We start from the raw sequence: 12,726 nt of genomic DNA on the forward strand, positions 1-12,726 counted from the left end.
ACCTTATTGACTCTGTGGACTACCTTCTCATTTGAGGCCTCATTAACTAAGAAATGGCGCAGTGGGACGCTGCGCCAAATTTGGCAGTGCTGCACTGCATCACTTCAGAAAGGCAAGGATGCACCGTATTTATTAGAATACACCCACCCCTGTGTTTTCCCTAGCACTGGCACCAACATTAGATGCCTAGCGCCAACACAGGCACCCTTGCACTATAGTGCAAGGGTGTCTGCATTTCAAGGAATAATTGTTTATGTGCAGGAAGGTGTCCTTTCCTGCACATAAACAATCAGTAATGGCGGTTTGCTAGTCCTATGTGTGCTGCATAATGCAGCACACATAGGAGTTACAAATTGTCATTATTTCTGCACCTTCTGCATTATTACACATTCCTGCACATAAACAATTAACAGCGTTTTGCTCTTCCTATGTGTGCTGCAGGATGCAGCACACTTAGGAAAAGCAAAAACGAAGAGAACTAAAAGGTTTTTTCCTTGTTGTGCCATGCTAACGCCACCCCTGGGACGGTGTGAGTTGTTGGTGCTGCCTCAGGTTTACGAGTACTGGTAAATCTGGGGCAGCATCAAAATGTAATAGGTGTTGCAGTGGACCAGCCACAGGAACACCCATTGCACACACCCTTTTACACAAAGTGATGTGTGCAAAGGTGCCGTATTTACAAAGCGACGTTAAGCCGCAAAAAGTCTCTCACTGCTGCTTTGTAAATATGGGGCAGGGCATTGTGCCACCGGAATGTCAGTAAAAGTGATGTTCCCGTGGCGCAATGCCCTTGTAAATGAGGGACATGGTAATAATATGCCTAGAATCAACATAGAATATGAATATAGGCCTGTATCAAGTTGTCACAGTCTCAAGATCTCCAGAAGGATGTGGAAATTAGGATACTGACAATTTAACCAAGTTCTTATGTCGAAGAAAAAAAGAGTCACGTTTTGTGTAGAAATATATGGAGTCACATCTTTCAAATTGTACAAGTTTTTTCCTTGTGTAATTTTTTGCGGCAATTAATCAATTCTCTTCCATACTGAAGATGCGACACACATGAAAAGGGGAATTACCACTGGTGAGCACAGATGAACTCTAAGAGGCTCGGCCTAAAAAAAAACAGAATAATAAGGTCAAAAGGTTCTCTTCAGAGGTGTTAAATACTAATCATAACCGGAATAGTTTTGGAGTCCAGTGTGTTTGACAAATAAGGCATCTAATTTAAAATTGAGGGTGTGGGTAGTTTGATTAGCTATTTGTTTTGTGAGCTTCATTTATCTACTCTAAAGGGGATATTTTTCTCTAAGCTGAGAATCCTTAGGAGCATTAAATAACAAGCATTTGCCATACAACGGGTCTCGCATTTGCTCATGTTAGAACTGATAGCGTTGTAAACTCCTAACCCGACTTTTCACCTATCGGCAAAAGTGTATTTATGTACGTAACCCGAAAAAGTGCAATTAACTGTGTAAAGCGCTTGACTTCTGCCAAGCGAAATCGCACTAGTAAAATAGAGAAAAAGTAGTCCACGAGCTGGACAGAAAACAGCGAGCCTCGCATGTTTTCTGTACTTGGTCGATGTGCTCGAGGAGGGCTAGCCACCAGAAAAGGCATGATGTGTGCATGCCTTCGACTAATGAAAGCAAGCGGATTTTAATAGGCAAGCACACGAACCAATGAAAAACACTGACGTGATGTCGACAGGGCTCCGAGCCCTTTTCTAATAACTAAAGCGTCTCGCTGCGATACACATGCGCGAGCGCATGCAACGCAGGCTCAACCCTAAAAATGGCTGCAAGATTGGCAGAGATAATGGAATAGAAAGCATAAGTATTTTCAATGCAGCGAGTGGGCTGCAGAGTTCTTGCCTGTGGAAGAGTCCTGAGCACATGTAGCTCTTTTCAGTAATGTAAAATCACCGAACCAGAGGTCCTAGATCTGTGCAATGCCGGTCATGTCAGTTGCAGACAGGCTTGCATTTGGCGTCTCCTTGGCATGCTGGAGGAGCGTCTGTGCTGCAGACACTCTCAGATCTCCTTGTGCTTGCCCAAAGTGCTGGAGGTGGCACTGTCAAACAACCCAACTGGAAAATCAGAAAGAGAATAAAATACTAAGGTGGAGAAAGACTATTTGGAGACTGTCTGATTATTCCATTAGGGAAGAGAAAGAAAGAGTGCGAAATAAATAATTAAACTTGATTGTAAGTAGAATGGGCAACACTATTAATTTAAAATAAATAAATAAAGGAGGTGGCAGTGTGCCAAGAGAAAGAGTTCATGTTTGTTTCGAGAAAGCAATCTTTAGGACAGAAAGAAAATACCGAGGTAATAATCCCTTTAGGAACAGCCTCAGCTGACCTGAAGTTGTGGAGACTTTTCAAGTAAGAGGCAATGAGGAGGTCACAATTGTTGCGATGTGGAACAAGCTGCTGGGCTGACTTCTTCTGGCCTTTGTACGAGTCGTGGGTGATTTATTACGGTCGGGAGATGCGAATGCAGCAGAAAAAGTGGCATGAGCTTTGGCTGAGAGCATACTGGGGTTTCGTCACTCAGATACAGCTAGGCGGGTGTACTACTAAGTCAGCTGGACTAGGCTTGCAATTACCTGTTAGTTATTCTTAATGAGACATAGGTAATATTACATTAAATCGGAAGCTAACGTTAGTTCATTGGATGTATTGCAGGGCGACGCTTCGTGCGTTCCTTTGTTCTCTTAACTCTTAGTGTAAATTTGGAAATGAATGCCATATGATTCTATATCTTCTTGCAATGTATTTTTCAGTTTTTATCTGTGTTTCTTTTATATGTATTTCTCAATTGAGTCTAAATTACTCAATTGCCACTTGTAGACCTTTCACAGTGTGAAGTTTACCTTCCGAATTCGTTTGATAATGTTTTGTAACTTTTGTTTACCATCTCCATGTATGTTTATTTTTTCCTTTCTCTAATGTCCCTTTTCACTTTCTTCCTGCTTCTTGTTTTGTTATTTATTTTCCTTTTCCCCCTTTTTTTTTCCCATCAAACTCTTGTTACCACCTTAGTATTTCAGTCATGTTCCTCCTGCGCCCAGTTTCTTTTTTGCTTTTATCTTCTTTATGACCATTATCTGCTCTTTCCTCTGCTCCTTCTTTGTCCTAATTTCTTTTCATCATTTGCTTTCATTCTTCTTCTTGCCCTCTCCCCTTTTCTTACTGACCTTTCACATTCTTCGTCGTTTATGCTCTTTCATTTTTCCATCCCTTTCTTTTCTCTGTCCATAAGTGGATCTTTCTGCTTTCCATCTTTATTTCCTTATCTTTTCTCTATCGCTGTTCACTCTCTCTTCTTCTTTTGGTCTTACTTTCCATCTTTATCTCATCTTTCTTAAACCTTTCTTTCTTTCCTCCTTCTTTGTAACTTATGTTCATTATTTTCTTTTTTCTTTATTTCTTTGCTTTCATTCGAGTTTCTATCTTTCTTTCCATTTTTTTTTTCCGTCTGTGTTCTTTCTATTTTTCCAAGTGGCAATGTACAGGTTGGCTGCTTCAGCTCATAAAACTTGGATTTCGTCAGTTCGTTGGCTTTGGGTTAGTTCTGTGTTTTGAAGGGGGTCATCCAAATAGCTGTGTGTTTGCCTGCTCTACTAGCCATACCTTCTAGACCATCCTCCCAATTTGAAAATGTTGGAAGCTAGTGCCAGAACCCTTCTTTCCCACTGAGCTTTACTGTGTCTCCTCCACATCTTAACGTTGTCTAGGGCAACCATTTTTTATTATGTTTGGTTCATTAACAGTTTTACAAAAGGGAGTGGGCATTTTGTGAGAATTGATATAAAGTGATATGTTCAGAGCACATTTCGCTGTTCAGCAAATGCATGTGAATACAAGGAGAGTCCTATTCTGAGATTAGAATTTACAGGTAAAACGAGAAAAACCATTAGCTGCATCTGTTGAAAGTAACAACTCATGATTATTCTGTTGTCGGAGTGCATAAGACCCTTAATCCTAGTTTTCTACTGATTATTGATCTGTTGAGAGTGGTTAAGGCCAAGCTCCTAAAATGCTCTATGGCTTGTTATGAAATGGAGTTGATGTTAGGAAAGAGAAGAACTGTTTCTGAGTGCTCATTAAAGCCTTCCCTTTTCTACTCTAGCATGCCATATTCTGGAATGCTCTGATGGATTGGCGCAGGATGTCATAAGCACCATAGGACAAGCATTTGAGCTCCGATTCAAGCAGTATTTACGCTGTCCTTCCAAGATGCCTGCTTTCCCCGACAGGTCAGTTACTTTCATCAAGTACCCGTTCGGGTAACTCATAGATGTGGGTAAGTCAATGTTGTCAATTTAGAATAGTGAGAAAACTAGGGCCCATATTTATACTTTTTTAGCACCGCATTTGTGTCATTTTTTTACGCGAAAGCAGCACAAACTTACAAAATACAATTGTATTTTGTAAGTTTGCACCGATTGCACCCTAGATGTATTGGCCTAAGGACAAAGTAGAACAGATTGGAGTAAGAGAAATAAGGTAAATATTGAAGTAAGAACTAAATGGTGTTTATAAGTAAGTCAAACCTGGACCAGGAAGGGCATCTCAGTTACCTTCAGACAGGTAGTTCCAGAGTCTGGGGGGTGGAGACCAAGCATGAGAAGGCCTGAATCATGGCTTGTAGGGTAACTCACAGAATTACTTCAGAATATCTGTCACTCATTTGGTAGATTTGCCCTGTATTAATCTATTTTTCTCTCTTCCTTATGGCGATACCACTTCATATTAGAAAAAGATAAAGAGTGATCACCTCCCACAACTAATTCCATTTACTCTAGGTATTGAGCCCAATCAGAAAATATTGGAGGAGGGAACTGGGATGGCGAGGCACACAGAAAAGGATTGTTTGGTTCTTCAATGCAGAGCATTCATTTATAAAATGACAATGCACAAATGACTGCTGAGGTGCCCTTAGCGAGCAAAGTAAGTTAGAAGTGGAGAGTTATCAATATATGCTTCGGGAAAGCGTTCTCTTGTTATTATTTGAAGCACCGAGCAGAAAGCCATTGGTATTAAATAAGTCTGGCAATAAATGGTTTAAGGTCAAAAGAGAAGGGCATGGAAGCCAATTGCTGGACCAACCAGAATGATAAACATTGGGGCTCCTTCAACGATCCTGCAAAAAGAGCTAGAAACCTTGAAGTAGGACTATAAGAAAAGAACTTCATAGGTGCATAGTGGTGCTGGTGAAAGATGATGTGTAGCTACATTTCAAGCTGAACAAGTCTAGGTAAATAAAATGTACAAGACAAGGACAAAGGTCGATTAGTTTTTGTCATAGGTCAGTTATATAGATAGCTTATCGATTACTCAAAAATGGAGTCTGTTGAAGCCTACAGCTACCTAGGTGTGTCAATAGATAGACTTTGCTTTGACCTTCAGCAAGGCAGTGAAGACAGACAGACAGAGACATGTGCCTTCATTTTTTCACAGCAGGCCTTGTATAATAAATTGCTACATGACGTTTAGGGTCCTGATTGGTAAATGTCCGTCCTCCCAATTGAGAGCATTAACATCAAATAGGGTTGAAGGGATATCTGCCAATTTTTGGCCTAAGTCCCACATTCTCCAAACTTTAAATTAGGGCCTAAGTTTATATCTTCCTTAAAATTATGGAGCAGTCATATTCCTGAACAAATTGGAAAGGATGTTGGATAAGACCTGTTGTAGTGATGTCTGTGAAATCTTTAAGCTCACAAATCGACATCCAAAGCACAAATAAGGGTTGATGTAGGTGTGACTGAATTTTCAATCAATCAATCAATCTGGATTTGTAAACCATAGTTTGTCACTTGTGAAGGTATCCAGGCCCTGAGAGCGAGCTGCTTAGCTTGGTCAAACAGCCCGATCTTGAGTCCTTTCCTGAATTTCAGAAAGGAGGAGGAGGTTCACAGGTGAGGTGGGAGTTTATTCCATGATCTTGCGCGAGGTAGGAGAAGGAATGTCCTCTGATGTTGCTCTGGCGGATGCGGGCAATATGTGCTAGGTAGAGGGATGCGGAGAGCAGGAGTCTGGGGGGGTTGATGGAACTTCAGGCAGTGGTTGAGGCATGCTGATCCCTGATTTTGAACAGCTTTGAAGGTGTGGGCCATCATCTTGAGTTGGCATCTCTTCTGGACAGAGTCAATTGAGCTGCCTGAGGTGGGGGTGATGTGAATCCTTTTAGAGAGGTCCAGGATTGGTTTGGCTGCTGAGTTCTCTATGGCCTGCAGTCTTTTCAGGAGGTGTGTAGAGATTCATACGTAGAGTGTGTTTCTGTATTTAGTCAGCTTGTGGCCAGAGTGATGTTACATCTAGTGGGGAGCTATTTTAAGATCTTACAGAGCATGCAAAGCATTAGGAAGCAACCAAAGGAGACTTACTTAATCTGTTTTTTTCATGGCAAGCTTGTTGTCCAGTATGATGCAGAGGTTGGAGTGTGGTCAGTTGGGGTGGGTGCAGGTCCAAGTTCTGTATGCACCAGAAGTCGTTCCCAAAGGATGTGTTGTTTCCGAAGATCAGCACTTCCGTCTTGTCCGTTTTGAGTTTAGACAGTTATTTTCTATCCATTTGTCTATGTCTGTCATATACCTGTGGAATCTGGCCTTGTGGTGGTGGGGTCTTCTGAAAGTGAAAAGATCAGCTGGGTGTCATCAGTGTAAGATATGATGTTCATTTCAAGGGATCTGACGATGTTGGCCAGGGGGTTCATGTAGATGTTGAACAGTGTGGGGCTCAGGGATGAGCCTTTGGGAACAGAGGATATCCTTGGGTCCTGAGGTGAAAGGCAGTAGACCGATTCTCTGTGTTCTTCCAGTGAGGAAGGATGCGATCTACTTGAGGGCATTTCCTTGGATTCTGATGTGATGCAGCCTCATTATGAGGGTGTGGTGGGATATGTGTTGAATGCTGCAGAGAGGTCGAGGAGGATTAATGAAGCGGTGTCTCCTCTGTCGAGGAGGGCTTTTATGTTGTCGGTGGCTGCAATCAGGGTGGACTTGGTGCTGTCTTTGGCATGGAAACCGGACTGGGAGGGCTCAAGGATGTCTCTCCTTTCCAGTTGTAAAGTGAGTTGTGGTTGATGGCTTTTTCAAGTACCTTGGTAGGAAAGTGGAGCAGGGAGATGGGGTGTTAGTTTTTGAGTTTGCTAGGATTGGTGGAAGGTTTTTTGAGAAGGGGTTTAACTTCTGTGTGTTTCCATACTTCATGGAAGTCAGCTGGGGTTATGGATACATAAAAGATGGCGGTGACCTCCTTGTTGATCATCTTGCTGCTGAGGTTGAAGATGCATTGGGGGCAAGGGTTGATTGGTGCCCCTCAGTGTACGGAGTTCATGATGGCTGTGGTACCCTGTACATTGAGCTAATCCCAGGTGGTGAGCAGATGGCGAGGCCTCCAGGAGTAGCATCTGCAGGGCAGAGGAGGCTTAGGATGGAGCAGGCGGTGGGTTGGGGTTTGAAGTTTTTGTAAATGTGATTTTCCCCTAAAAGACGTCCGCCAGGGAATTGCAGAGTACTTAAAAGGGGATAATGGTGTTTTCGATTGCTGCAGGGTTGGAGAACTCCCTGATGATTTTGAAGACTTCCTTGCTGTGGTTGAAACTGTTTTTGATTCCGTTGATTAGGACTTTCATTTTGGTTTTATTCAGTAGTCATTGGTATTTTTTTAGGGACAATTTGAAAGCTGCCTGGTTTGCAGGCTCTTTGATGTTGTGCCATTTCCCTTCTAGCTGCTTGGTGTTCCATTTCGCGGTCCTGAGTTCTGGGGTGAACAGCTGGTTTGTTAGGAGGGTCTCTTGGGTATAGTGTGCTTGACTGGGGCTATTCTGTCAGTGCAGTTGGTGATCCATTCAGAGAAATTCTTGGATACTTTGTTCCAGCTGCAGTGGGAGGTGCTGGATGGCTTGGGGATGGGGCTGGGAGGTCCTGCAGTGGTGAAGTGGACGATGGCATATTTGACTCTGTAACTGGTCATGAAGATGGGGTCAAGTGTGTGTCCTCCTCAGTGTTTGGGGTCAGTGATTAGTCAGGTGAGGCCGATGTTGTTCATGCTTTTGAGGAGGTTGGCAGTGTTGGTGTTGTTGGGGTTGGTGAGGTGATAATTGAGGTCTCAGAGGAAGATGTAGTGTCTGGAGTTGATGGTGAGTGGGGCGATGAACTTGGGAATGGCGTCGCAGAAGCTGGGGCGTGGGGCCAGGGGGTCTGTAGGTAAGGGTGGTCTTGCCGTTGGTATGGAGATGGAAGTTGAGGAGGGATAGTGGATGGTTTCTTTATGAATTATGGTGATTTCTCCTATGTATTATCTTCTGGCCATCTGGTGTTGCTGCAGCTATGTCAGGGGTGGCTGTGAGGTTGAAACGTGTTTTGGTGAGGAAGATGATGTCTGGGATGAGGGAGGTGATGGTGCCCCAGATCTTGGTGGCATGCTTGCAGTGTGATAGTGCATTGAGCAGAAGGTAGTGAAGTGGCTCAGAGATTGACATGGTCGATGAAGCAAGGGTGGTCATAGGAGCTGATGCTTCTGAGATGCAGGAGAAGAGACAGTGTCTTCAGGAGAATGGTCCTATCATTGAACTTGGGCAGGTGTGGCAGCAGTTGTTGTTGTTATGGAGTCTTGAGGTCCAGAGCTTGGAGCTTGCTGGCGGTGTATCGTTGCGGGGTGGGAGAACCAGGGATCCTCGAGCTGGCCACAGCCCAGGCTTGGACAGCTGCAGTTGGGCTTTTCTTTGGCACTGCAGCCTCCATTAAGTAGGTCCTGGGTGGACAGAGGGGTGCTGGGTGGGGCCGGTGGGAATGCAGGTGGCGAACATGGGCAGGAAGGGAGCAACAGGAAAAACAAACCACAGAGAAACCTCAGAAAGCATCAAAACAAATAAAAATACACTTGGCACAATTGAACTATGTCATCCAAATCAATAACAATGGTTTGGGCATTAGGTATTATTCATGTTTAATGTATATTAAATCATTAAACACTTAGTTATTGTGCACAACTCAGAATTAGACAAATAGCACCACCAAGACTGGACTCTCATAAGTGCAGGTGAATTAAGTGCCATTGCCAAGCATTGGCAGTCCCCTGTTGATATTAATCACTGCTTTCTACGATGTAGATTTGTATTGCTTGCTCTAAACAAAGTCAGCTCTAATTTGTCTAGACAACATTTTAATTGTAAATGTTTCCTTCTCTGTGGCTTTAAATCTGAAGGCCTGAACCCTTTGTTGTCTGGCAATTCATGGTGGGCATTATTCTGGTTAAAAGTATTATTTCTTTGTGTGTGTGTAATTAAGGTTGCAGGGACGCTATAGTTCGGTTTACAATTTACACACAAAAAAACCTTTGGAAATTCATCAGTTATGATTAGAGGTATGTCAAGTACCTATAACGCATGCCCTAAGGTATCTAATAACTTGCACACCCTCCATGCACAGGTTTTCGATCAATAATTTTATTGCAAATGTTGCAGTGATATTATCAATAAAGTCATAGAAGATGTCATGACTTATGTAGTATGTGGGGTAAGTAGCAATGCATTGTGAGGGCATGACTTATAGTTACCCTAGGGTATAGGTTATAGTTACGTCCGATACCTCTAACTATAACTGCTGAATTTCTGTGGTTTTGTGTGTGAAAATTGGGAACCTAACTATAACGTCCATGTGACCTTTGTTTTTTTAGTGAATTTCTAATGTTTGTTAAATTCTCTTTCCTAGCTATAACGTCCATGTAACCTTTGATTTTTTCAGGTTTTGTTAATGCAGTGGGAGGTGGCCTGTTGCCAGAACCTGCATCTAACCCTCGCATGCAGCCAACCCCCACACTACATGCCCATTGGTTATGCACAGCCCTGCAGCCAACCCCTCCCATACATCTAACCGCCTGTCATACACAGGCTTCGGCCATGTGCAGTGGGGGCTTGACCAAAGAGACTGGCCTGTCGGCAGGTCAAGCAGTCAACCTCCCACATACAGCAAACCACATTGTAAATAGGAAGTGGGGCACTCAGCCCCCCAACCCCAGCCAATTTCTAGTCCTGGGGACCCCATCTCCCAGGGCCTGGCCATTTTCCCCAGGCTAATATTGGCCCTGACGACCCCATCCCCAGGACCCAGCCAGTAAATGGTAGGTGCCCTGGAGCACATCCTCATGTTACTATATATAGAGAGAGAGATGTGTATATATATATATATATATATATATATATATATATATACATATATATACATATATATATATGAATTGAACTATCACAATTGATTGACAAGGGCGACTGCAGAGATGATAAAAGCATTTATAACCGTATATCTTAATTTTATTACTCACATTCCTCAAAAGGGCTGTCTGTCAAAGTAGAAAGGTGAGAATGTTACTGGAAGCAGACGAACAAACATGCTTAACTTATAGACTATCCATTTATTTTTTCTGATTTTACAGAATGCAGAGCTTAGATGAACCCCCGTGGCCAGAAGAAGAGGGGGATACAGAAAACCCATACTACAACAGTGTTCCCAACAAATTGCCTCCAACAGGTGGTTTTGTTGATGCTAGGCTACGAGCAAGACTCCCAAGTCCTGGAGATGGAGCTCAGGTATTCCAAAAATCACCTGCTTTATGAGGTCAAACATTTTGAATAAGCATGCAGCATTAGCAGCAGTGGCGAAACTTAGCAACGCTACAGGTGCATTTCCAGGATGTGTGTACTGACCTATCTAGAGCTCAGACCCTTTCTATCACAGGTCTGTGCACTTGTAATTTGTCTGTTCCCAGTAAATACAGGACAGAGGGCCTGGCTTTCATTGACTTTATTGATGATACTATTTTATACTATGACATCATGTGGTAACTCATGAGAAGTTCATTGGGGTAGTTATAATGGCACTGTCACCTATGACTAGCGAATTTTAGTTTTTTTTTTTAATGTTATTTTATCTTTGGAGTAAAGAATACCTTCCCAGGAATAAAAGTGACTTTTCAAATATGTAGAGGCTGAGGAGCCCAGTGTGTAACCATCAGCATAGGTGTCCCAAATTGTATTATGTATAGCCTGCGGCTGTGCACAGTAGGCTTATGAGTGTAGGACCTGGTTCTGGCCATGTTCTGCACCCAGCACACTTCCCCTTAAAACACACTGTTTATGGCCTCTGGCCATGCACATGGTGCACTGAGAGCAGTTCCTCGACTTCATGTAGGCATCTCTGGACCCGAGCCACGGCACCCATCCTCCTTGTTCCAAAAACCACTGTGCACGCTGCATAGTGGATTCTGAGAAAAGGCCTGGATTCCGACCAGGCCCTCAGCTTTCTATCTGTGACAGTGGAACCCACTATGTTTGCCGTTTTTATGTATCAAGTGTGCTTGTGGAACACTGAGTCTGAAGACCTTACAACACTGCTATACATGTCTTTAACCACATTCAAATGGTACTGCATACAGGAGTGGCGTCTGAGGTTCCCTGCACCCCAGCGTTGCCTTCAGCAAGGTCCTGAATCCACCTTCTGCACTCAGGATATGTGCCCCCAGGGACCAATGCACACATCTGTCAGCGGGATATGGGCAGATGTCTTCGCCTTTGGCACTGCCCTGCAGAAAACACCCGTACTCCTGAACATATTGGTCAGGGGTTTTTGGCGTGCATGGTGGGCAGTGGGTGCACGGCCTAGCACCAAGACCCTGCCCCTTGAGCTTTAGCAAAACACTCCGAGTACTACCTAATCTTCAAAGCCCCATTGCCGATTGTATTCCTATGAACTTCGTTTTTTTAATTTATTTTTATACTTATGATGACCTTCAATACAACCTGCGAATAAAAATGCTTCTGCAAAGCCCTCTAGGGTCTTTGGGGCTACCCTGTTCCCTACAGTACACAAACAGGCATTATAGATACTCCATGTAATGTTTAACTTTGTTAACGTTTGGGACAACTTAACTATTACTACAGATTTACAATTGTATCAGCCTTAACTAAACCTTAGCTACATTTTATTTCTCGTGAACTTAGGTGTTCTTTTGGTTTTTCAAAACACAATCCAGTAGGATCAATGGACCTAAGCCTTATTGAAGATCAGTGTTCGCTGGTAGGAAAGAGAGTTAGGACCTGAGTAGAGATTGGCAGAAAGGTTACTCTATCACTAGCATTATGCCTATACAGTCTGCTTATTGCAAGTGTATTATGACAGTAACACTGGTAATAGAGCGGAAGGGATATCTGTGACTGAGTAACCCGCCCCCCAAAATCTAACTCAAGATCCTAACGTTCCCCTCTAAAAATATACATTATTGACCTGGAGCACTAACGCCCATTGGTAGCCTTTCACTCTGGGTGACAATATCGCATCTTAATAAGGAACCATGTGAATTGTGTAGCAATAAACATCTGCTATTAAGTGCGAAGTTGCCCCAAGAGATGACTACGCACTTTACAAATATAAATGTATTTTATATTAAGGAATGAAAGTGCTCTGTGTCATTTAAAAGCATTAATTGCCCCTGTACTCGAGAAACTTTAATACACAAAGCTTTAATGAACATGAGTTGCCCAAGGTGGTAATGAATATCACTATAATCAGGCAGTACTAAGGCTTAATATCCCCAGGTATGGACAGCATCAGTGGTTTAAGGAATTAATGAATAATAGTGGCCATTAATAGTATGAACTTGAAAGGGCATCATCAGTAATAGTTGTCAACAAAGGCCTTAATGAGCGTCAGTGGCCC

At 43.0% G+C, this 12,726-nt stretch overlaps 1 protein-coding gene across 1 annotated transcript in view; it reads left to right on the forward strand.

Moving 5' to 3' along the window:
* SHC3 (SHC adaptor protein 3) overlaps window positions 1–12,726 on the forward strand; it is a 418,135-nt gene that overhangs the window by 363,701 nt on the left and 41,708 nt on the right. The window contains exons 7-8 of the mRNA XM_069227563.1: window positions 4,137–4,263; window positions 10,448–10,601. Coding sequence (XP_069083664.1) covers window positions 4,137–4,263; window positions 10,448–10,601 — 281 coding nt within the window. The remainder of the gene's footprint in view (window positions 1–4,136; window positions 4,264–10,447; window positions 10,602–12,726) is intronic.

This window comes from Pleurodeles waltl, chromosome 1_1, assembly GCF_031143425.1.
Source record: "Pleurodeles waltl isolate 20211129_DDA chromosome 1_1, aPleWal1.hap1.20221129, whole genome shotgun sequence".
Lineage (NCBI taxonomy): Eukaryota > Metazoa > Chordata > Amphibia > Caudata > Salamandridae > Pleurodeles > Pleurodeles waltl.